The sequence below is a fragment of the Apostichopus japonicus genome, chromosome 21 (genome assembly GCF_037975245.1).
Source record: "Apostichopus japonicus isolate 1M-3 chromosome 21, ASM3797524v1, whole genome shotgun sequence".
In the NCBI taxonomy this organism is placed as follows: Eukaryota; Metazoa; Echinodermata; class Holothuroidea; order Aspidochirotida; family Stichopodidae; genus Apostichopus; species Apostichopus japonicus.
Genome location: NC_092581.1, coordinates 11805401 through 11831279, shown reverse-complemented (window position 1 = coordinate 11831279; position 25879 = coordinate 11805401). Strand labels below are relative to the sequence as shown.

The 25879-nt window shown below is 37.6% G+C and overlaps 1 protein-coding gene across 2 annotated transcripts in view; it reads left to right on the top strand.

The window, feature by feature from the left end:
- The first annotated feature begins 10984 nt into the window (after positions 1-10984).
- Positions 10985-25879, top strand: part of LOC139962805 (NADP-dependent malic enzyme-like) — a 29029-nt gene continuing 14134 nt past the window's right edge. The window contains exon 1 of one of the 2 annotated variants that reach the window (XM_071963147.1): positions 10985-11236. In XM_071963147.1, coding sequence (XP_071819248.1) covers positions 11126-11236 — 111 coding nt within the window. In that variant the 5' untranslated portion in view covers positions 10985-11125. Of the gene's footprint in view, positions 11237-20753; positions 21030-25879 lie in introns of those variants that run through there. The other variant, XM_071963148.1, reaches the window with a different exon arrangement.

Below are 25879 nucleotides of genomic sequence, written 5' to 3'. Positions count from 1 at the left end.
GTGAAATGGCTCACGTTTCAGGTGGGGAGGTGACAGAATAAGGAGGTTGAAGTTTGAAATCTTTCTAACATATTTGGAGAGATGCTGACATTTAACGACACTCTTTACACACACAAAAAATATTTTAATGAGAAAAAGCAAGTCTGCATGACGTCAATTGCGTTCGAACTATATCATCGAAGTGTATTAAACCTACAGTATAAGTTACTGATTATATATTCAATACAAAATATGAATTTAATGTGATTATTATATGATATTGGCCAAACGTGATGGCAATGCATTTACCACATGCTGGCATATATTCCACCGTCATTGTTAGAATATCATTGAATCCATTTGACCTCATCTTCAAAATTAGAAATTGAAGAAGAAAGCGATGATGCATAGAGTAATGAAAGTAGCAGATTATTTTCCATTTTGATTGATCATTTTTTGTACCAAAAGAACTTATTAAATAGATGAAGCAGATGTAGATAGTATGGCTTTACAAAGCCATATACTTAACGTATACCCACTTGAGTAGAACAATCAAGTAACACGCCGAAAAATATTTGGAAAATGCTTTGCTTGAGCGAATAGTTGCCAACCGTTCCAAACTTTGGGTCATGGGATTCGCGCGCCTGCTCTGGCCCGTGGGAATTTATGGCACAGGGCCCCTTTTTGAACTGTTCATTTTCTCTTATGTATATATGAAAATGAAAAAAAAACGTTGGTCATTTTCCCATATTTCCATGGACCGCCAGTTTTGCCCGGACCCCTGGGATCAAGGGCGGCGGAAGCACTTTCAATCTGGGGGGGGGGGCACCAACGTCGAAGGGCACTTAGCAGAAATTCGATTGGACTGATGTAGCCTGATATTTAGTACCCTTTATAACTCTTATTGTATTATCTTATTTGCGTATACACATCACTCCATCAACGCCGCCACCACCCCCCCCCCCCCTCAAGGAAACAATGCATATTAGCACTGCAATATCTAATGTGCAAATTGGGAAACAAGGAAACAGACAAAATGAGGTGAAATCATTATAAAGTCCAAGTCCCTGCACACGCGATCGATACATGCATGAAAGCAAATGAAATATGTGAAAATACTGAAAGAAAAATAATTTTTTAATGTATTTTTCAATGGTTAAACTGGTATTATTATGATCATTATTATTGTAACGACTTTCCCATTAATTATAACCAATTTGGAAGGGTTATAACAAGGCAAATGATTGTATGTTATTGGCATGCGATGTAATAACCAACGCATGCCTATATGATATGCACATTAACATGTTAAACGCGCGGAAAATTTTGGTAATATTTTTCGGGCAAGTCGTTACAACCTCCCCAATTCAAATTGGGCTCCTACGCCTGTGGTAGTAAACATTTAAAAATTCCCGAAATATTTCATTCGACGTGGGTTTCGGCTTTGTTAACTCTTTTTTTATTTAGAAATTTTTTGGTAGAAAAAGGGCACATTTTTAACCTGAGGAAATGTGGGGGGGGCACGTGCCCCCTGTGCCCCCCCGGTTCCGCCGCCCTTGCCTGGGATGTAACCCTCTGACCACCCACTCCACCCCGCTTCGGGCACAGATCTTCAAATTGAAGCAATGTAATGTGTATAAACGTATTATACTCTGGCGTGAAGGCATCAAATCACATTTAAGTTGTATTGCATTGGAGTCACAACCAGTGCTTTATGAACTATTTTGGGGAGAGTGTTTCTTACGTATAAATATATACCTCATTAGCATAGAACACAACATCAATGTCATAGAAAATGTACTTCGACTTATAGAATTGTTTCCAAAAAGGACTCGGATTAAATCGAGGAGCCAGAACGCCAAAAAGGGCTTAGTGATGTCTTGCCGCATTTCATATCTATAAGGGAGATTTTATCAAACTATATGCAGAAAACAGTTCGTTTAGTTAATTAAAAGGTTTCACATAATGTATAAAGTTCAATCAACCTTTACATTACAGTTAAGTTATAATGTAAACAAAGTTTCGTGACCTAGATGATCTTTCCCAAAAATTCAGATTGGTTCTTGTAATCATTAACCCACATACCAACTATAAAGTGCATCATCCATCGTGTATTTTACCAGTCAGTCATATCGTTTGTAAAAGCCAAGGCGTCACAAACACACACCTACCCACAAACGCACACACACACAACACACACGGCATCACCATTCATTTTCATTCGGAGAAGCACTCCCAGACCCCTACAGGAGGAGCACTCCCACACCCTCTACATGGGAGTCGCTTTCAAGGAACCAACATTCTTGCAGAAATGGCAACGTATATACACACATTTGATATTTGATAGCTTGTGTGTTTGTTTCTCAGAAATAAACGCTGATGTGTGACTTCATTAATTAGATATTGCACATAGGATTACCACCTTTCCTTCCTCTTCCGGCCCCCGGTCTTCTCCCACCCCTTCCTCCCTCCCTCCCTCCCTCCCTCTCACCCCCACCCCCCCCTCAATGATCCATATACATTATTAACCGATTAAGAAAGAAGCAGCCTCGAAATATAACAATCAACCCAAAACGCGGCAGCTTTTAAAGTAAACTTTCAAGGTGAATTGGATTATCAATTCTGAGATAGATAACTTGGGCATTTCCACACCATGTTTCACCAGATAGAAGAAACCCTTTCCATTACATCAACCTGGTCGAGTGTCAACAACAATAAAGATAATTTCGATTTACGATTACCAACTTTTCAAAACATCAGTACAGAGTCAAAAAAAATTATGTTCGATTCAGTGGAGAGTGAATGATTTGTTGCACACTTTTCCGACCTTTTAGTTAGATTTCATTTCTATATTCTTCTTTCGCATGGGAAACCCGATTATTACGTTAAATAATAAGTTTGTATAAGTTCTTACGAAAGAAAGGAAAGTAAAGTGTGAAATAACATGTTTTGTAAGATCTTATACGAAAGGAAGGATATCAAAGTATGTTACTCGAGTTAGCCCTTTTCTGCGTCTTTCGCTTCTCTCAAGATCATATGATAAGATTTTCTCATGTACATCAAACGTATAGTACTACAAAGTTAAAGGAGAGCTGTCTGTTCCGTGCCTATAATTTTAAGTCGCTCGTTAGAAAGTGATTCGATAGTTTTCCCAGGAAACCAAAAAGCAGAACTTGAAAAGTACCGACAGCGTTCGTTCAAGCTAGTAGAGGGCGCAACATCAGAACACGAAATAAGAACAGAAAAGTGAACATGCCAATTTCAAGATGATGGCGTATCTAGAGGTTCTGGTGCAGGTAACGAATACATTCCAACTTATAATGAGATAAGACTTTGCAAATTCTACGAACGTCATAAATATGACGAAATATTCGAGTAGTTTCTTTGAGTGTGCTATAGTCATTACGTAAGCACGTTAATTGGTACACATAGTATTAGAGTCCGTTGTCTAAGAAAGGACTCTACTTAATATCAAATTAACTACAGTAACAACTCGAGCTTGTCAGTCGAACGAACCTAGATGAATATTCATAGGCTAAAGTAAGTTGACTAATTACTTACGATATGTCCGTCATCCCGAAACGTCTTCTCGTAATTTCTGAAAACAATGTTTGTTCGTTTGCTTGTTCATCACGTGGTAGCAGTACGGCTTTCCTTAATGAGTATTAGCAAGAATATAAAATGTCATCAATATCGGCTCTTAATTTTAACAATGCTAAAAATTGTGGAAAAGTTCTCAAAATTATTAAACAGCATTTAGCGTTTTGTCGCCGTTTTCCACTTTTTTGACAGTCCATCGAGTTTTTACATATATCAATCACAAAATAGCAAACTAAGATATTAGACAAGTTTTTTTCCCCGCCGAAAGCGTTAATCGGTGAGTAATTAAGGACATTTGCAGATAATGAGAAAAGTGTCCACCAACAAATTTACACATTTAATATTATCCGCATACAGTTCCCCCAACCCACTAGTTTGAATTCACCAATCAGCGATGCAGGTTTACTTATGAGCCGTTGCTAAAAATAGGTTCAAAACGTCGAGTTGGTAACTTGGTACAACCAGCGAGCTGGACTCTAACAGCTCCCTGGTACAACTGCCATAGACAATCTACACAAATCAAGCATGGTGCTGTATTACTTATTGGCCAATGACGTTCGTAGCTTTAAATATTCATATTATGGGCGAGGTTTATTTGGATACCAACGGAAAATATCTTCGAGAAAAACAAAGTTGAAAGTTGTAACTTTGTCGACTTTTATGCCACCATTTGAAGTAAGATTTGAATAGATAAGCTAGTTGTGTATGTCGTTATGGCATCGTGGAATCAGTGAGGTTGAGAAAAACCATAGAAAAGGACGCAAAATGCTGCTTTAAGTGTATGAGTGACTAAAATTATTTTACATTGTAGTATATTTGGGGGTGGGGAGGGGGGGGCAATATTTGATAACATGAAGCAACAGACAGACAAATGGGTCATAACGAGCAAAAAGTATTTTGTCACTCTGATCGACCGAGTGAGGTCGCCCTGTCAGTTTGTGACGAACGTGCATGAGTACAGTTGAGCCTTGCTCTCTTATACCTGCAATAGTAATACATTTTGGAGTGCAATTGTAACAGGGGCAATTGACGTCAGTTGAGTGATATTAATGGCAGAACGTTGATTGGTTGAAAGTTGATTTATTGCAAGTACAAAATGCAGACAGTAATGAAACGTGATACCTTGTTATCTTTAGCTGGACCTGAGATGTCCATCGCTGTATCGTTTATACACTGTGCTGTGGGAATTGACCGCAGCTGACTGTACACTAGTGTCTAATTACCGACGGTAGCAAGCTGTGTATGTATTTTCTGGGATCGATAGTGGTGTCTAACACTTCTGTTACACCTCATTCGAAACTGGGTCAGATTACCGGCATTAGACGTTTCTTTTTGCGCGAGTCTTCACACCCTTTAAGACGGGGCAATATGAACAACCCCCAACTAAACCCCATGTTACAATTCACTCATGCTGCCATGGACGTGTTATAGCTTCTCTTTATGGAGGGCGGTGTGGGGGCTGCTGGAAGAGATCAAATGCAGTAAAATCTATGAATTTATAGGGGTCAGTTTATTAACAATTTCTATTTGCAATTTTTTTTTCTTGTTGCAATATTTGCAACACTTACAATACGGCACGAATAGCACAATGGCACAATGATTGCAAGTAACGAGGGCATGAATCGACATGCTTGTAGGAAGTTGCCTATTGTTGTAAAATTGTAAACCGCGGGTTGCATGCCGAGACTCATGCCACTCGTTCGTTCCACTTCATCAGTATACAGCTGTTTCTCAAATGTGTATGGTATTCCGAAAAGACATCTACCAACCGCATATAAGGCAAAGGGATCGGTTTGAATAGAACCTCAAGTTGCCCAAATGTTTTCTTTTTGACAATTTTGATATAATAGATTGACAATGGTTCATGTGTTATTGAAGACCCGTGTTATTGAAGTCCGGTGAATAACTTTATGGCCCAAAGATAATATGAATATGCTGTAGACCGTAACCATGGCAACTCGCATTCATTAGTCTAGGTTATTTTTTTACTACCCTTCTATTTTTGTTCTTGCAAAATAGCCGTTTAAACAGCAGGTGTTCATCAGGTAAAGTGACTGCATTATATAGTATAATCAGCGAGTTGTATTGTAATGTCCCTGGTCTAAAACATGGATCAATGCCTCAGATGCAAAGCTCAATTGCAAAGTTATAAGACTTTTATGTTGCGACAACTGTTGTTGAATGCCTACAAGAACTCTGTTCAGTGTTATGTATATATGAAATTTGGTTGAGTTATTAGAATTTATTAGAGTTATTAGAAATTATAATTTGGATCCTGTTTATTTTTGTTTATAAGAGGATTGTATCGAGCAGTGCTGGATAAATTTGTTCCTTTTTTATGCACGGGCCAGTCTCGTGCATTGTGCACTATGGTGTTTGTAGCCTAGTATTATTGCAGGCATTAAAATTTAAGCCAGTAAGTATTACATTATCATTTTATTTGCCTGGGCTAATTGCCACGTCGTTATTTATCCTAATATCTTTTGGTGACTCAGTCTATCGTACATTGTGTATTGTTGTTTAGCTCGACCTATACTCAGCGGCGGAGCTAAGGGTATGGTCAAGGGGGCGAGAATGGTCTGTAGGGGCGCTTTCGACACTATCTAAACGGAGCGCCACCACAGGTTGGCGCGGAGCGTACAGAATTTTTTTGAGTAAAGACACTCCCTAGATCGCCGGAAGTGACCCTTTCCTGGCCTTCCTAATTTGCAGATAAACGAAGAATAAATAGGTGTCATCGCCAACAAAATGTGACAATGTCAATAGGTATACATGAGAGCGCAATAAAAAAGTCAATAATCGCGAATAAGTAAAAAGTGGTAAAAAACTGAAAAGGGCGCCAGCAGTCCATTTTAGTCCGTCAGGTGTGGGGGGGGGGGGGCATCCGCCCTGACTATATGGACGCTCCGCCACTGCCTATACTGTAGCCCAAGCGGGCTAGTTACAGTACTTGACAGCACAGCGGGTTTAGATCTAGGCCTACCCCCATTCTCAGTCATTGTACACATTTGTTTGTAATAACTTTTTAGTAGGCCTTCTGCCACAATGCCGACAATTATCTGCAGTTCACTGTGTGTGTTGTTGTTATAGGACTACCTGTTACTATCAAGCTGCATGTCAATCCTAATCAGATTAAAACTCCATCATTCTTTCTGCCAATTTGTCAATCTTGGGCAAACAAATTTATAAAAACGAACCCACCCCGATTATTGGGCCTATCATTGCTTGGGAAGAACTGCCAGGCACAGTATGTAACCAATGCTACAAAAAAATATGGAATTTGTTCTATAGAGCTGCCCTGCTCTTGTTGATTTTGAGTGGCGAAATCCAAACTAATATTGGACCCTCTACAATGTATCCATGTGGGTATTGCCAGATGAAAGTGGGTTGGTCAGCACAAGCCTTAGCTTGCGATGAATGTAGTGTCTGGTTCCACATATCCTGCCTAGAACTTGGCAGTGAAGACTATCATCATTTAGAATTAGAAGGTTCTGTTGTTAGTTGGATTTGCAATCACTGTAATGCCCCAAATTATGATGGAAGCCTGTTCAGGTCATTTGAAGTTGAAATATTTAACAGTTATATCATCCTCAACCATCTGGATGCTCAGTTAGACTCACTTGGGCCTAGGTTTGATCCCCCGCTTACTAGCAGCCCCATCAAACAAAAATCTAGTGTTAACAAGTGACAAGTTGTTTGGTCCACTCATTTAGTAGTAAAAGCTATGCCTCTACCGTAGACTCGAAACCGGATGTCCCCCTAAAACGCAATACTTGGAGAACTCTTATTGTCAACGTAAATGGCTTAAGAAGTAAGGCTGACCAATTGAATAGTGAATAGTGGACTATGTGAGCCCTGATGTCATTGTGGGTTGTGAATCCAAAATAACAGATAAGGTTCACAATGCTGAAGTAATTCCTCTTGGTTATCTGAAAGATGTTTTTCGTAAAGACCGTACAGATAGGGGTGGTGGGGTGTTTCTAGCATTTAGGGACGGTTATGTGGTCTCCCGAATTCAAGGGGTTGAGTCAGACTGTGAACCTATTTGGGCTGCAGTCACCATTCCTAGGCAGCCGCCTCTTTATATTGCTCATTTTACAGGCCGCCAGGGTCTGGCCCAGAACCATTCCAGAAATTAGGTGAGGTCATGAAGAAGGTCAATGCTAGAGGGGACAAACATGGTGTCATTGCTGGGGACATGAATTGTGGCCATATAGATTGGACTAGTACGTACCACAGTCAAGGAGAATGCTACTGAACCAGGTGCCCACAGAGAACTGCTTGACCTCCTTAAATGATAATTTACTGATTAATACCCAACTCTATCCCACTACGGAAGAAAAGATACTCGATTTACATTTGACAATCAGGCCCTCATTGGTGAGGTCACAATTAGTGATCCCTGGTATAAGTGAACACGACATAGTAGTTATTGATTCTGAAATCAGGCCTAAGTATAATCCATCAGCTCCTAGGAAAATGTATTCTTACAATCATGCAAACTGGAATCTTATTAAAGAGAAAACCATACGTTTTGCTGAACAGTATGCCCTAACAGTTACGAGTGACAAGCGCTCTGTTCATGAAAATTGGTTAGAACTCAAGAAACATCAGCTTGAGATACTTGATAAGCATATCCCCTCAATACTTAAGTCTCCACATTACAATCTTCCTTGGATGTCTCCCGCCTGCGTAAACTGACTAGGCATAAGAATCGACTTTACAACCTGGCTAGGAGAACTACTGGAATGGTGGAAAGGGCTGAAAATTGGTTGAAATATAAGGACTTTAATGAATCTACCCAACAAGCAATTAAGAAAGCTCATCACGATTACATTGAACATACCATGACTAATGCTTTTAAAGAAGGTAATATCCGCCCCTTCTGGAATTATATTAAACAGCGAAGAAAAGATGCGGGTGGGTAGCACCTCTCAAGGTTTCTGGGACTCTCTACAGTTCTAGCAGGGATAAAGCGGAAATTTTGAGTAATATCTGTGTTTACCCGTGGTACCATGGACAACATCCCCTATATGCACGGGGAACCATACCCTGATATTCAAACATTATTTGTCACTGAACCTGGTGTTCAAAAACTGCTGTTAAACATTGTTGAGTCTAAGGCTTCCGGGCCAGACAATATTCCTAACCGTCTATTGAAAGAGCTATATAGCTATTGAACTTGCTCCAATTCTTGCTTCATTGTTCAACCAGTCATTGTCTGATGGTGCTGTACCATCTGATTGGACTAATATCGCTCCAATTTTTAAGAAGGATGATAAACATCTTGCATCCAATTACCGTCTAGTCTCTCTAACGTGTGTCTGTTCGAAGTTGTTAGAACATATATTGGTGACAGGCGCTTAGCGAGGAATTTGCCAAGGGAGGGGCGATACCTGTAGGCAAACTATTAGAGCCGTAGTTCGGCACTGGAAACTATCTAAGCGTAGCGCCACCATGAGTTGGCGCGAAGCGTAGAAGAAAATGTTGGCTGAAAATGCCTCACAGACCGCTGGAAATGGCACTTCCCAGGGCTTGTAAGTTGCATCTAAGCATTTTCTATTTTGAAATTACTAGCGATACCATCAAAACATACAAAAACAATTTGCTCAAGGGGGGGGGGGGGGGGAGGCGGTGCCCCCTCGCTATGCGCCTGAGTGGTGAAACACATAATGGATCATTTGGACAATCATGCCATTAACTGACCTACCACATGGTTTAGATCGTTCGTGTACTATACTCTTTCCATGACTATTCCAGATTTAGATCACTATTATGATAGGAATACCCAGGTTGATATAAATATTCTTGATTTTTCTAAGGCATTTGATGTAGTTCCTAATCGTAAATTGCTGGCCAAGATCGGCCATTATGGAATTCGGGAGATCTCTCCTGTTGGATCTTGTCATACAGAACCTAAAGTGTGGTTATCGATGGAATATCATCAACATCCGCTCCTGTTCTTGGCCCAGTTCTGTTCTTATGCTATACGATAAACGACATTACTCATCACAATAAATCGCAACTTCGTTTATTTGCGAATGATGCTTTGCTGTATAAGCCTATTCACTCTTTTGACGATCATCTCATCCTCCAGAAAGATCTGAAGGCTCTTGAATCCTGGTCTACGCTTTGGGACATGAAATTCAATCCCTCTAAATGCTTCATGATGTCTATAAAGCGTAGCGGGGCAAAATCTGTGTTTTTTTACTCCATGTACAATCAAATATTGGAGTGCGTCACTGCGCAACCTTATGGCTATCATGTTTAGTGACAATTTATCTTTCTCTACACATATTGATAGATATGCTCTAGGACCAGCAGAATCCAATAGGATTTTGCTTTCTTGCCCAGCAGAATTACGTGAATTGGCCTATATGTCTATGTGTCGTTCTACTTTTGAATATGCAGCTCAGATTTGGGACCCTTATAAGGTTTCAGACCAAGATAAAATAGAAAAAAATCAAAGGAAGGCAGCACGTACGTTTTGTTACTCGTGATTTCCGTAGGCAATCCAGCGTCACTGAGATCTTAAAGACTTTGAAATGGGAACCCCTAATAGAAAGAAGGAAAATGCCCAGACTCATGCCTTTTCATCAAATTATTAATGGCCTAGTTGCAGTCCCAAACGAGACTAATCCCTTCTTGAAACCAGGGAGGCGTGGCCGCTTTACTCAAATTCCACATAATCATCGTGCTTTTCAGTATAGTTTCTACCCTAGGACTATTAAAGACTGGAATACGCAATCCTTGGCCGTTAAGGAGAGCCATAGTCTTGAGGTGTTTAAAACAAGATTGCCCACGCATTGTTACTAGCACTGCTGCGCTGCGTACCAACATCCTCGTTGTGATACCCGAGAGGGGTTTTTAACAAGAAACAGAAATAAAACGATGGATTTACATTGACATTTAGACCTACACGGAAGAGCAGACGTCATCGTCGATGTAGACTTATGTAGCATAAATTAAAGGGGAATATTGTAGAATCATTCCCGTAAACAAAAATTCATGTTGTTTTCATGAACTATATTCTTCTCTTGGGGTGGGTGGGACTTATATACGTCAAAGTTTAGTAATAAGTAAATCAATTAATTAAGTATAGAGGGTGGCCTGGAATTTATATAAGCATTGCTTCTGCCAGGTCTCCCCCGCAGTGATAATTACATTGTAAATAAGATTGTTCTTGTGATGACTGTATGTATACTTCAACATTTTGATGCTTCTGTACTATCTTCTATGTATTTTTTGTATTATCATCTTGCGGAAATAAAGAGAGAATAATAATATAACACATCAAGACTATAATTCTGCCATAAGACATCTTTCAATTTAAAAAGAAACATTCGGCGTTCCACATCCTCCGAGGTTAACTTCCCAGGAACGCTGACTTTAACACTGAATACTAAAATTCACTTCTGGTTCTCAACTTGCCTAGTTACGTTAGCCTGTATGTGCACTGTTCGTACAGAACAGCTGTCGGTCATCTACCCGTAGTTAGCGTACATCCTCTGTGAGTCTATGATCTAGCCTAATTCACTCAATCAAGATGAGCAGCTCGTTCCTAGCTCGATGTATTTCTCAACAATCAAAGCGGTGTGGTTCATTGTATTCTAAAGTTAAGGGCGATAAAGTTTTGAGGAGTCCAAATTATAACAAGGTTCGTCATATCATATTAATCTTTTTACTTTAACTTAGCAACCCTATATAAAATCATCGCCTAACTTACAGCCAAGGCCTATAGGCTTGGCCGCTATGATAGGGCTCAGCTTTTCATACCTTTGCCTGAGTTGCTAACTAACTTAGCTCAATCGCAACTTTTGACGTTAGTATTAAATATAATAATATGGAGGTAACGTAGCTGGCTACTGTAAACCATGATAATCCCAACGTTATGTGTATTAACCAATGATGCACAGGATTTGGAATTCCATTTCCAGCCAGATACTGTACTGTATTTGCAGGATTCAACCTTAAAATCCAGCTGCACTTCCTGCCTGATTAAATCGTGTGGAAATTAACACAATCCAACAATTTATTTAGGGTTAGGAATGCAGATGGGGTGAGCAGAAAGTCTACATACACTGAATCAAATGTTTACATCCTGGTGCATCCCTATAGTAATATTAACAAACAATAGGAATATTATTGGATGGTACGTGATTCTGTAGGCCTAGGTTATATGATACTCCAAGTGTGGTCCAAGTTATCCCAATTCTGTTTGGTGGTATAAAATAGTCAAAAGCATTTGATCCTATTCCTTGATTCTGTATTTTAGTTCTTCTTCAGTCTTATACTGTACATTCTGTCATTTCTTTTACATTATGAGTATGCAAGGAGACTATGAACACTGTATCCCTCATACTGTAACCAGGCTTAAAAGAGACTTTGATCATCAGTGTTATTATAAAGATTTTCAACGTACTGATAATCACAATGTATGTGTTGATTCATGAATGATAGGTAATAGGGATTATCTTATGACTGAGCAAGATAGCATTTAATTATTGTACATGAAACGTAACATAAAATAAACTTAAACGGGTGTGAAGACTCGCGCAAAAAGAAACGTCTAATGCCGGTACTTTGACCTAGTTTCGAATGAGGTGTAACAGAAGCTTTAAACACCTCCATCGATCCCAGAAAATACACACACAGCTGGCTACCGTTGGTAATTAGACACTAGTGTACAGCGAGTACAAAGAGCTGTGGTCAATACCCACAGCACAGTATACAAACGATACAGCAATAGACATCTTAGGTCCAGCTAAAGATACAAGGTATCACGTTTCATTACTCTCTGCATTTTGTAGCGACACAAACAAAACGTCACTTGCAAGCAACAGAAAGTTAAACTTTTTCAGATGGCCGCACACGGTTTGGGGCGAGTCTTCAATGCCTTTAAAGATGTGACCAAAGAATAACTTCACTATAAATTAATTCAGTTCAGTACACTTTTCAAAACTCACTTACAGGTAACAACATTTTTCAGGTAGTGGGAGGGAGGAGGGGGTAGGTTTACGGTTTCGTTTTGGATACTGTTTCCAATTTGACGGCAGATCTGGTTCTGGCAATGGTGCGTGCTCCTGTTGAGTGACATGAGAGTATGGGTCGTCATCAAACTCACTATGACTGTGACTGTCGTCATAGTTACCTTTGAACAATTTGAAGTGGGATGAATTTGCAGTCACCATTGAATCTTTGGTTTTTATAACCTGGTAGTTTTTGTTTTGTAGGGGGTTTTCTGTAACTTACTGTATGTTACATGTCCATCCTCCTTTATTGGGACAGTATCAACAACATGTAGTGTCCTTTAACTAGTGTTTACTCCTTTTTCTGCATCTCTCTGTATTTGTGCTTTCTGTTTTTGGTCGTGTTCACAAACATGTGAGTGATTGTCAGTGTGCATGTCAAGTTCAGTTATTGTAGGCGTGTTCTGGGTCTACCAAATATGGGTGTAGCAGTGGGTGCAGATGTTGTGCTACATGATGCATAGAAATGCATTTGCATATTGTTGCACTCTATAAATGAATATATAATTATTTTTATATTATTATCTATGATCGTACAATAGATATCAAAAAGGATGTATTCTGTTCCAGTAACTAAAAAAATACATTCTCACATACAGAGAACATCACTAACTCAAACACTCGAAAACCTTTTCATATTCAAGTGCGTGAGGAGACATTGTTAATTAGTACTCTTTATTTGTGAATTGTGTCATCTATGACAATATTACCTTCATTTGCCCATCTGACTTATAGGCTATATGTTAATCAGAGGCTCTCTACTCTCTGTATTTAAAGGTCTGCTGTATAGACCTCAACTATAGCACACTATCATGGAAAAGTTTCTTGGCATTACGTAATCAATCTGCCTTGGTCGTAAAATGACCTCTTTTTACCAATCAGTCTGCAATGCCTGCCACATATTTTTTCTTTTATGAGGGTCTTTGTGTGAATGCTGTATAATTAACTACACTGTAGACATGAACACATTTCCACAGTATTTACACAAAGAGCGTAATAATGGTGTTAATAAGCTATGCAAGCTAATTTTAGAGCCTGAGGTCGATTTATGACCGTGGCAGGTCGATTACATAATCATTAAACTTTCCTAGCTCTAGCGTGCTATAATTGGAGCGAATAGAGCATACATATTTAAGTCCAGTAATGTGAAAGGTACAGTACTGGTCAATCAGCTCAAGCAGATTGTGACTGTATACTGAATTGTTCTTGTTATCGATACTGTAGTCCCATCATAGCAGACTAACTTGACTAGACTTGATTAGACTTGACTAGATTTGGCTACTGTATTTTAAAATAATGCCAAACGTATGACTGAAACGCTTCAATGCATATACTAGTACTTTCCCAGTTGATTTTGCAAGTTGCTTACGGCCTATATGTTTTCTTTGTGATACAAGTTGCAGAACAACAAAGTTTATATAGAATGACAGACAAACAGTTATTGCTCATTTGGAGAAACAACATAGTTCAGGCAAATCTTACCCTCAAATAATAGCAACTTTATTTTCCGTAACACTCGATACGTTTGGTAAAACTGGTGGCTAAGTACAACAAGCTGTTTTAATTTTCAGAATTTGGTGAAATCTATTTTCAGATTGACCGATCAGTGAAATTATACTGTTCATATGCAATGCTAAAGTACTACTGCCACTCATCTGTCCTTTGTTTCTGCCCAAAAAAAATTGCATCTTTGCAATTCTCTCAAAATGTAGTAAATTTCCTTTTTTTGATAGGCTAGACTACCAAGTAAATTACTACAGGGGAACAGCTCTCAATATTCCTAGGTATAAAATTGCTTTTTACTGCATATTGGTAGATGATGCCATGTAAGTCTTTCTGAAAGCTATTGAAATGTTGCTGTTTTGTCCACCATCAATAAGATACAGTAGTAAAGAATGCTTCTTGTTGTTAAATGTTCTGTCAGTATACTGAGGTATATAATATTTCAGCCAGTTTACCTGTCGACTATTTATAGCATGAAAATTGCACTGCTTAGCAGCCATAGTTTGAACTGTTTATCTCTTATCATGTTTGGTTTGGTTTGGGCATAATTACCCGGGCTGCCAGGTGTTGATTCAGCTTTCAGTCTGTGTTGATATCAGTAACCTTTTGTTTTTTACATTTTTTGTTTGTTTTTGTTGCTTAACCTGCAGTTAGCCATCTTAGTTATTTGAGTCTTGTCTTCCAAAGAGTAATTTAAGGTCATGCAATACACATGTACTAGATGGATATTGTGCACATGAAAGCTGTTTCAACATAACAGTTTCACATAGTGTGTTAAAACCCATGTGACTCTTTCATATACACATTAAAGATTCATATTCCCCTTCTCCTATACTGAAATCATTCAGTTTGCAAGTTTTGATCAATTTTCAATTTCTCTTCTTTTGTTTACTTCTGTTGCCTCATAATTCATATACTGTATATATATATATATATATATATATATATATATATATATATATATATATATATATATATATATATATATATATATATATATATATAAACTCATATACAGTATCTATATACTTGAACAAACAAATGACATACCTTAATAGCATAGCATACAGTACATGTATCATATGCACACATGGTATATAAACATTCCATTTCAATATAGATTTATAACTTATCGTAAAAGAGTAAGTAAGTATGCTAAATATACAAGTTGCTTGCATAGCACTTTGCGTGTGGAAAGCCTTACAAGATAGAACTATGCATGTATTCTTAATGTTAAAGTTAAATGTTGCTGTGTTAGTTCGAATAGAATCTGTATTTTTTTTTTTTGCTTAAGACTGGATGCCAGTATTGGTGAATTTGTATTAATTATACTAATTATTAATTGTATGGTGAAGTTTCTATGATAGGGACCTGGATATAGCCTATGTGAAGTGATCAACAGTGTTTTTTTCAGCCTAGAAAGATTTGAGGCCGATGCCAGACATCTGCAATTAGGATATGTATACAGTGCTACCGGCCCCGTATACAGTACTGTTGCATTTGATAGATCTACACAGTAATATTTTCTGATAACAGTATGCAGTACTGTACATACATACACTTTAAACAGCGCAAGGGATTTAAATTCATATCCTGAGCGACTGAAAGAATGTAACTTGATCACCTTGAGGCATTCGTCACGGCAGTCATTTGAAATGTCAAGTTCACAGCAGTAAGGGATGTGAAAAGTCATCCAGTCTTTGATCAGTGTCTGCTGTGCAGGTCAGTATTATTATTAACTGGGCTGAGAATCTTTGCACAGTAATTGAAGTTTTGTGTGGGACTGTGGGTATTGTTTATGTTGGACTAATTAATGTAAGATATTTTTGCTACCATGTTTTGTTTTACAATTAAAGATAAAATTAATTTGTAGTAATAGCTATTAGCGGTGATTAAATTGCATCGATTAGTACTCAAGTCCATTTTGACAACATACAGCATTGTAGCTCTCAATTTAATGTATGTATTTAGTTCCATAATACCACTTCTGTGTAGATTTGTATCATGATGGTCAACAGATGACTGAACTCACTGTACCAGGTGCTGTTCTCCTCATGGTCAACCCTTTGCCTATAAATGTTGGTTAATTTTTGCTATGGTGTGCACACTATCATGATACAGTACACCTGTAACTATTATATCTAGTAGGCAAGCGAGATTGAGCATTTAAATTTGAACAGGTCTATTAATCATTTTTCATGATGGCTCCTTTCAAAATCTTTTCTTTTTTTTGTCTCCACAAAGGAGAGGTGGTTCCATTTAACTTAATCCCCTCCCCAGGATGGTTTGATTGGCTTTTAATTTAGAAAAGTTTCGTTGATGTCGTGAACGTTGATTGGTGAAATTAATGAACTGTATTGTTTTGGGAATCTAGTGTAGATTGGTAACAATATTCAACTTTATGGCAAAATTGACCCAACAAGCTGCTTAACAGCTGCAATTTAATATCTCAAGATGAACAGCAAAGTAATGACAAGACACAGATGAAATATAATTACTGACATAGATTTGACTTTTGAACATCTGACACTTGAAGAGAAAAGTTTCTGAATTTATACTTCCTTTCTCTCTTACCTGTCTGACCATGGAGCTATAAACATGGTCTGAAATACATACGTAATGCCACCAACCTAGCCTATAAACTGGTTACATTCTTGTACTGCCACCCTTATGACCCTCTATGAGGTCATGGCTCCATACCTTCCGAATCTACTGTTCAGGAGTCCAAAAGTGTGCTTTCGATCTAGGATTTCATCTTGTTTCAATCTGCTTGTAACTACTGTGTATTCTTTGTGGAAGGTCTTGGTAATATAGGACAAAATTCACTACATCGGATACATCCATCATGTCCCCAAAGAATCTTTCTTCTACTATCCTTGAAAATTTTCTTGAATTTTGAAAATGTAATTTTAGGGGTTTCACTGTGCCAAATAATGGAATGAAAGGGAAAAGGGAATTGTTCGTTTTCAAAATTGTAATCTGACATTAAGTTGTGCAAGAATTGGGAAACAATGCAAGCTCATGTCATCATGTGATTCATTATACTTTCATGCTTCCTTCTGAGTTATTGCCATGGTAACTATCATTCCTGTAGTAGGCTTTGTACTACTCAAAATCTACAGGAAGTCCCTGAACTGTATTAGTCAGGAACTCCATGCATGCTGATCATTTCACTTTCATTTTCATTTGCTTTCAATATCTTTTCCTTTGCTCAATCTGACACTTTTCCAAGGACGGTTTGTAGGAGAGATATATAGCCATTGTTGATCACATTTGAGAAACTGTGTGAGATGACAAAATGATCACAAGACCTCCCGAATCAGGGCAAATTTCAGAAAAAGTTACACAATTTCCTAGCTGCTTCTATAACTTGTGTATTGCTCGAGAAGCTGCTACTGTCCCTCTCCATTGCCTGTTATCAAACAGGAAGTGTCATTCAGTAGTACAGCTATTGAGATTAAGAACTTCCTCCCTTCTCTGATACATACCAAAACAATTTCATTGTCAAAGCAGTGACCTTGTGAACAATGGTGGAGGGCCATTGTCTTGTTGGTCATTATGACAAGGCTCGCATGACCTTACAGTAATTGTTGTGCCAGGGAGCAACCATTTGGGTAGCCACTGGCATTAGTGTTACCAACAATGCAGTTGTGAAGAGGTCCTCAGGTGACTCTCACCTGAGACTGTATGTGAAAGTTCATTTGATAATTTGCAAATATTTTAATGTAGATATTCACATACACTACAGTGCTTCTGTACTGTTCTCTGTAAAACACCACTGCAAATCAATGCAAGGTCTCTGATGTAAGTGTGTACACAGTATGTGAGTTCAACCTTGTGGAGTTTCCCACTGGTCACATTTTAACAATGACATTTAATACTGAACAACATAGGTAGAGTTGATCAGTATAGCTCCCAAATATGCTAGAAAGTCAAATATTGGTCACTCCTTTCAGCATTTTACAACCAACTCATAAAGTATTTGTTTTCTCTCAAAGTTCATTCTCTCCTTTAAAACAGCTAGTTTCGATGGATTTTGGACATTTCTTATATTCCATGTTGGTTACTAAAACCAGTCATAAAAAGTTCATAAATTGTTCCGACCTGCTCTGAGATCCCCCCCCCCCTAATAAAATGCATACTGTTGACCTACACAGCACATTTCAGTTTTTCCTTTTCTAGTTTTTAGCTCATACCAGCATGCTGGTGTGAGCTATTGTTACAGTGCGGCGTCTATCACTCTATCATTCTATCACTCTATCACTCTATCCGTCAACAATTGGTAAAACCGCTCCCACTCGCACAGTGTTTGCTGGAATTTCATGAAACTTGGACGCAAGGACCATTTGGTATAGGGCCATCAGAGATGGTCCAAAATTTGGGGTCAAAGGTCACCCGTAGGCCGTAATGGGCCATTTTGTGGAAATACGCAAAATGCTTCTTCTCCTACAGATTCCATGGTACAATGTTGAGGGTTTGTCAGGATAGTACTATGGTAGTTTTACCTTCAGGGTGTTCATGAATTTGAGATCAAAGATCAACTAGGGGTCTTTTGTGGCCCGGGCCGCGGCCCTATATTTTCAAATTGCTCCTGTTCGTACAGTGTATGGCCAATTATAATGAAACTTAGTCACAATGTTCCTCGGGATGAGAGTTACGAGGGTGTTCGGAAAATTGAGGTCAAATGTCATTTAGGGGGTCATCGTGGGTCATTCTTTGTAATATTTTCAAATATCTCAATCTCCTCAAGATTTTGATGGATCATATTCAAAGTTGAACTGATGATTGTTGGATTGTGTATGAATAAGGTGATGCCTAAAAATATTTGGTCAAAAGTTAATTAATTACAATTAATCCCCATTGTTTAAAGATATCTGAGCCTTCACTTTGTGCCAAAGCTCCTTTAATTTGTCTCCCAGTCTCTGCAGTGTTTGTTTACATTTGTGGTTAAGCTCTGCAGAGGCTGTTAGTGGAATTAAAGCAGGACTGGGAGTTGTTATTAACTGTTGAACTGTAAGCATCAGAGCCCTATAGCCAATCAGCACTTGCCGATTCTTAGAAGTCGTTGAGCCTGAGGTATGTAGGCAGCTTGTGAAGTTATGTCTTGTAGGGAGTGCTTGTTATGTCTGCTAAGGAGGAGGGGAGAAAGTTTAATAGGGTACAGGTAGGTCAGTGGTATTGTTTGAGAGAGTGGGTAAAATAGGATTTAAAGGGGAAAATGGGAATTATAGCCAGTGGTGTGGCCAGGATTCTGCTAACGGAGGGGGGGGGGTATCCCTCACGGGCCCAAAATTGGTTTTGTGGGCCCTACATTTTTCAGCTCGAAAAGGTATGAGCTTCTGCACCATTGGTGCTCTAGTTTCTTGTGTAATACAGATTTGTCTAGTTGGGTGTCTGGTGTGATTTAGCTTCTTTTCCATGTTTCTTGAAACAACAAAACAAATGCAAGAATTTCTAAAAAATATTACGGGCATCCTACCTGGGAGGGTAAGCGGGAGAGGGGGGGGGTAGAGTTGAGTCAGTGTAATCACTGGTGACCGTTTATATACAACTCTATGCATGTATGTTGTATTGTGGGATTTTGGGAATCATTTCACCAACCTATCTATTACCACAATTAGGGATGCACCGGATCCAAATTTTTGGATCCGGCCGGAACCGGATTTTGCCGGATAGTACATGAAATCCGGCCGGATAAAATCCGGCCGGAACCGGATTTTTTTCATTACACAAAAGAAAATCATTAATAAGAAGTAGAAGTATGAAACAAGGAGCAAATCTTAGGTCAGACCATTGAGAAAATTTAATTAAACATGTTAAACCTAATTTTGCCTTGCTTTGATTATTTTTATTAATTTTTGGAAATAGTTTACATTGATTTAAGTCAATACCAACACCTTTTTAAGAAATAGTTCAGGCCAGATTCTGAAAAATATCCGGCCGGAACCGGAACCGGATAATTGCTCACTATCCGGCCGGATAGTCCGGCCGGACCGGATATCCGGTGCATCCCTAACCACAATGGCATGCAGAAAAAGAAAGCTAAAATTAGACAGTTCAGTAAAATAATAATCCCTACTGCATTAAAATGTTGGGCCAAGTGCACTATATAGTAATTCGGACCTGCAATCACGCAAGAAATGAAACCAAGAAGGAGGTTTTAGCTAGCTACGTCTTGCGTTATTGTATGTTTTTTTCCGGGACAAATTTGTTACACTTGTTTTCTACACACCTCATTCCTACGGCAACAATAAGCTGTGCATCTGCTAGCCTCAATCATTGTCATAGCAGTAATCAAACACACGCTTCATCATTTTCGAGGTCAAAGTTATTTGTTTCCCAGGGTAAACACCTCCGGTAACTAGTAACGCTGTCACCTTGTATCAACAAATTCTGGCCCCTGGATTCACTGACTTGAGACAGATGAAAGACTAAAAAATATCCCTAATCCCCCTTAAAAATGCTCTTGCCCGCATAGTTATGATATTAACCATTCTCGTTTAGTAAACATGTCCGGTGTTATTTTGGTGGGTCTATTTGAACACGATTTTCTTCTACCCGCAAAAGTTGCTCGAACAGACTGTAGCCTATTCATTACTAACAGTAAACAAATAAACCCTTTACTCCGGAAGCCAGCCAATCACTACTTCGTTCAGTATTACAAACACTCATACTAGCTGGACGAAACATCAGCTGACTTCTGAAAAAGCCTACGTCTGTCAACGTTAAAGACGTGTTTTGATTTACTACGGGGAAATTAGCCATTGGAATATTAAAATTATTTTCTGCGTGCGAAGTACGGTTTTTCAGTCCGCCATTATGGATAATGGAGTAGAACCACCTCGCGTACAGCGAGATATTTTTCTCCGCAGAAAAAATTGGGGACCTGACTTACTGCGAGACAGCCATCTTAATAAGGTAGTTTTTTAATCAAGGTGAAACGGCAGATATCATAATGTTATTAGGCTAGGCTAGTTCGAGATTCTATCGTAGAAATGAATATTTCTCGTACACCTTAAGAAAACTGCTGTAGGCGCTGAGGCTTAAGTTTAGTGTTAGGCCTAACGTTACAGTACAACGTTACAGTGCATTTCTAATTGGCATTAAAAATAACAAACGTTAAATTACTAGTTGGGCTAGGCCTAACAGTGTGTTAGGCTTAGTCAACACCAGAGTCTTAGTCAAGGCCCAACAGTTTAATATACTTCTGAGTTATAAGGCCTAACTGTTACTGTTAGGCCACAGTCTAACGTCAGGTCTACATAAATGTTACGAATTCGAAGACTTAAAATAAATCGTAGGCTAACAGATTATGCTAAGCAGTGTAGCCTCCAAGTTATTAAGTTTTCCGACTTTGTTGTTTTCAAATTATGTAGCCTCTAGCAGTAGCAGTAACATATATGTTAGGTTTCTTGCCAACGACTGTGATAAGACACTGCATCGACTAGTAGTAGTAGTAGTTAGGTTTTTTTTTTATCTTGAGGGGGAAGTAAATGGATAAGTGTTTCATTTTGGATCCCCATTTTGAGGCAAGTAGCACATCTATTTAGTTATTAGACTTTCAGATGCACAAAATATGCAGCATATCCATTGTCTACAGTAGGTTGTTTGTTTTTAATTGATAGAGGACTATTGGTATACAATTGCTAGCCAATTTGGTTGTTAAATTAGTGACGTTCTTGAGTTTCAAAAGGTATGAAAACCTGTAAGACTAGGAGCTAGAAAAAACAGTGATTGATACCAAAAAAATTCAATCTTTCGCTACTGAAGATGAATCAAGACATCAACTTTTTCTAAAGAAATGACATGTATTTGAATATTGATATATATGCCAATATTTCAAATGATTTGAATGTCATATGCAATCTCTCAGTCTTAAATTGTTCAAACTAAAATGTTTTGAGTGAGTTGTTGAAATAACTATATAGTACCATGACTTCAATTGTCTATGACTGAGCAGTCAATGCAGTTGAAGCTCATCTGTAAACATTTGTTCTCAAATGTGTGTGAAAGGTTATTATTATCATCACTTGACAACGTGTTACTGTATATCATGCAAATGCTACTGTACTGCTAACTACAGTAACTATTGTGTAGCCAGTATGGGAAAGATAGAAATTAACTGATTTCTATAGAAGTGCATGGTGTCAAGGGTCACTTGGTCATGGATGCTTTAATTAAAAATGAAATCTATATTAATAACTGATATATGGAGCTAAGGTACACATTCCAGCAATATAGTAGAAAAAGCAGTTTGCATGAATATTCATCATGATTTGCATGTCAAAGGGCACTTGGGTCAGTAAAGCTTAATCAGTTATTTCTACTCCTGTGGACTTTAATATCATCCTGACCAAGCCATTAGACTCATACATTAGGTAGTAGAATGTGGTACATTAAAAGGAATTTATGATTTTGAGGTCAAAGGTTATGAAAGATCGTCAAAGGCGGCATTGTGGACTTTTAATTAGCTATCAAGAGAATACATGCATTCAGTGCATGCAGTATCAGTTTGTTGCGACCTAATTTAATTTTCTGCAGGTACAGTATACAGTGTGCTCGATCAGTGTTTACAAATCCTTGTCTTCCATACCCTGATCTTCAGATTGAAAATTAATATTTTACTATTAATTTAATATTCTTATGTACACACTCTGGGATGCTGGTCTTTTCAATTTTAAAATTTAATATTCTTATGCACACACTCTGGGATGTTTTTCTTTTCAATTGTAAAATTAACAAGTGCTGTGGACTTTAATATCTTTCTGACCAAGCCATTAGACTCAAACAGTAGGTTGTAGAATGTGGTACATTAAAAGGAATTTATGATTTGAGGTCAAAGGTTATGAAAGGTCGTCAAAGGCGATATTGTGGACTTTTAATTAGCTATCAAGAGAATACATCCATTCAGTGCATGCAGTATCAGTTTGTTGCGACCTAATATAATTTTCTGCAGGTGTACAGTGTGCTCAATCAGTGTTTACAAATCCAGGTCTTCCATAACCTGATCTTCAGATTGAAAATTAATATTTTACTATTAATTTGATATTCTTGGGATGCTGGTCTTTTCAATTTTAAAATTTAATATTTTTATGCACACACTCTGAGATGTTTTTCTTTCCAATTGTAAAATTCACAAGTGCTGTAGACAAGTGCTGTGAAAGATTGTCAGAGGCGGTATTGTGGACTTTTAATTAGCTATCAAGAGAATGTCCATTCTGTGCATGCAGTATCAGTTTGTTGCGACCTAATTTAATTTTCTGCAGGTATACAGTGTGCTCGATCAGTGTTTACAAATCCAGGTCTTCCATACCCTGATCTTCAGATTAAAAATTAATATTTTACTGTTAATTTGATATTCTTATGTACACCCTCTGGGATGTTGATCTTTTTAAAATTAAATTTTCTTATGTACACACTGTGGGACGATTTTCTTTTCAATCGTAAAATTAACAAGTGCTGTGGACTTTAATATCATTCTGACCAAGCCATTAGACTCATACAGTAGGTAGTAGAATGTGGGTACATTAAAAGGGTATTTATGATTTTGAGGTCAAAGGTTATGAAAGATTGTCAGAGGCGATATTGTGGACTTTTAATTAGCTATCAAGAGGAGGTCCATTCTGTGCATGCAGTATCAGTTTGTTGCGACCTAATTTAATTTTCTGTAGGTATACAGTGTGCTCGATCAGTGTTTACAAATCCAGGTCTTCCATACCCTGATCTTCAGATTAAAAATTAATATTTTACTATTAATTTGATATTCTTATGTACACACTCTGGGATGTTGATCTTTTTAAAATTAAATTTTCTTATGTACACACTCTGGGATGTTTTTCTTTTCAATTTTAAAATTAACAAGTGCTGTGGACTTTTAATATCATCCTGACCAAGCCATTAGACTCATACAGTAGGGTCTTTATGATTTTGAGGTCAAAGGTTAGGAAAGATTGTCAGAGGCGGTATTGTGGACTTTTAACATTTAAAATTAAATTTTGTTATGTACATAGTCTGGGATGTTTTTCTTTCAATTTTAAAATTAACAAGTGCTGTACTCTTGTACATACTGTACTCCTGACAAAACCCTACATGTTATCCTAAAAGTATGTAAAACCACTCCTCAAGTCATGGAACCAGTAATTTATTGTAACCTACTTTACTTTGCAATTTAGTACATTCAAAGGGTATTCTGGTGACAGACAATGTGAAACTTCTATTGAAGAGAAAAATATTCCAAACTGCTACAGTTGAAAACCCAATCTCAATATCATGCCCCTAACTTGAGATATGTTTGATTGAATGTGATCAGTGTCGACTGGCTAAACCCTCAACTACTCTAGGAAGTTGGATCACAGTAGCGGGGTTCTGTGATGTCATCTTGGCAAATGCTCTTTGGAAGCTTTACTTAGGCTATTATAATGTTCTATTTGATTTGTCCTTGAAACCTAATTCATTTGGATTGTTTACATAGCTGTCAATGTTCTCGGTACTTTTATCAAAACCCATCTTTTTGTAGAAATATTATTTTTGTTTGTGAATAAATCATTGAGTTATTTTAAAGAAAAAAAAAAAAACATTTTCAGCTGAAGTGTCATGATGACATCATCCATTCTGCTGTTGCCAGATGCAATTTACAAAATATCACTAAATTTAAAAAAATTCATATCTTCACAAAAGATACAAAATGCTATGAGGATGTGGTTTTCACAGACTTTAGATTCAAAAAATTTTCAGCATTTTTGTTCAGCAATCAACTTTAGCCACCAGAATATTCTTTTTAGTTCCAATGTGAAGTGTTTGAGTTGTGCCCTCAACTCCTCATCTCCCATACAGTACTATACTTTATTTTCGTATTCATATTTTAAGGGGTTTTGTCATTTTGGTACTTAAATTTACTAAAACTCACTTTTTTCTTTTTTAGGAATTTCACTATCTATATTATTTTTAAAATTATTCCTTTGTATATATATGCATGTATTTTTTTATATATCAATATTTAAGTTGCGTCAATTTTATTCTTCATATTCATATTTTAAGGGTTTTGTCATTTTGTTGTCATTGTAAAGGGCTCTTGAACATGCTTAAGCATGAAAAGAGCGCTATATAAATTTGGTAAATAGATAGTTGTGGTTTCAATATCATTTTTTGTCATTTATCCAACACTGTAATATAGCTCTGTCTGTAGTATTCTGTACACAAACCGGCAATAAAATTAAATTGGATATCATGAAATATCCAGTCTCCATTTGAGCAAATCCTATTCCTGTAAATTATTTCTATCATTCATAACATCAAAAAAAATAATAGCACTGTAAAAAATAAAGTGTACTGTTTATATATGTACCAGCAAGTATGATGAAAGCAGATGGCCTTAAGGGAAAATATCAGTATTTATTAAAGATGCTTTTGAGTTGCACTTACTGCACACAGTTGAGTTTAGTTCAGTTTTAAAGTAGTAAATCATATACTGGCCAGTACAGTACACATAATTCACATGTGCCATATAGTGTGCGTTGCTATTGCAATCCGATTCTATTTGCACATTGCATCTGTGAAGAAAATTAGTATATATATATCTAATATCTCAAATTATTCAAAAAGAAACTGTACAGTATACATATCTAACCGTCAGATTGTAGACTGTACGTTTAGGGAAATGGCACACACAATTCTGTTCAATACTCAGTTGGAACTTAAGTGTATTTAATTATTTCACCAACAGTGTCTAATATGGAAATTTGAACAATGCAAGAAACACATGTATGTAG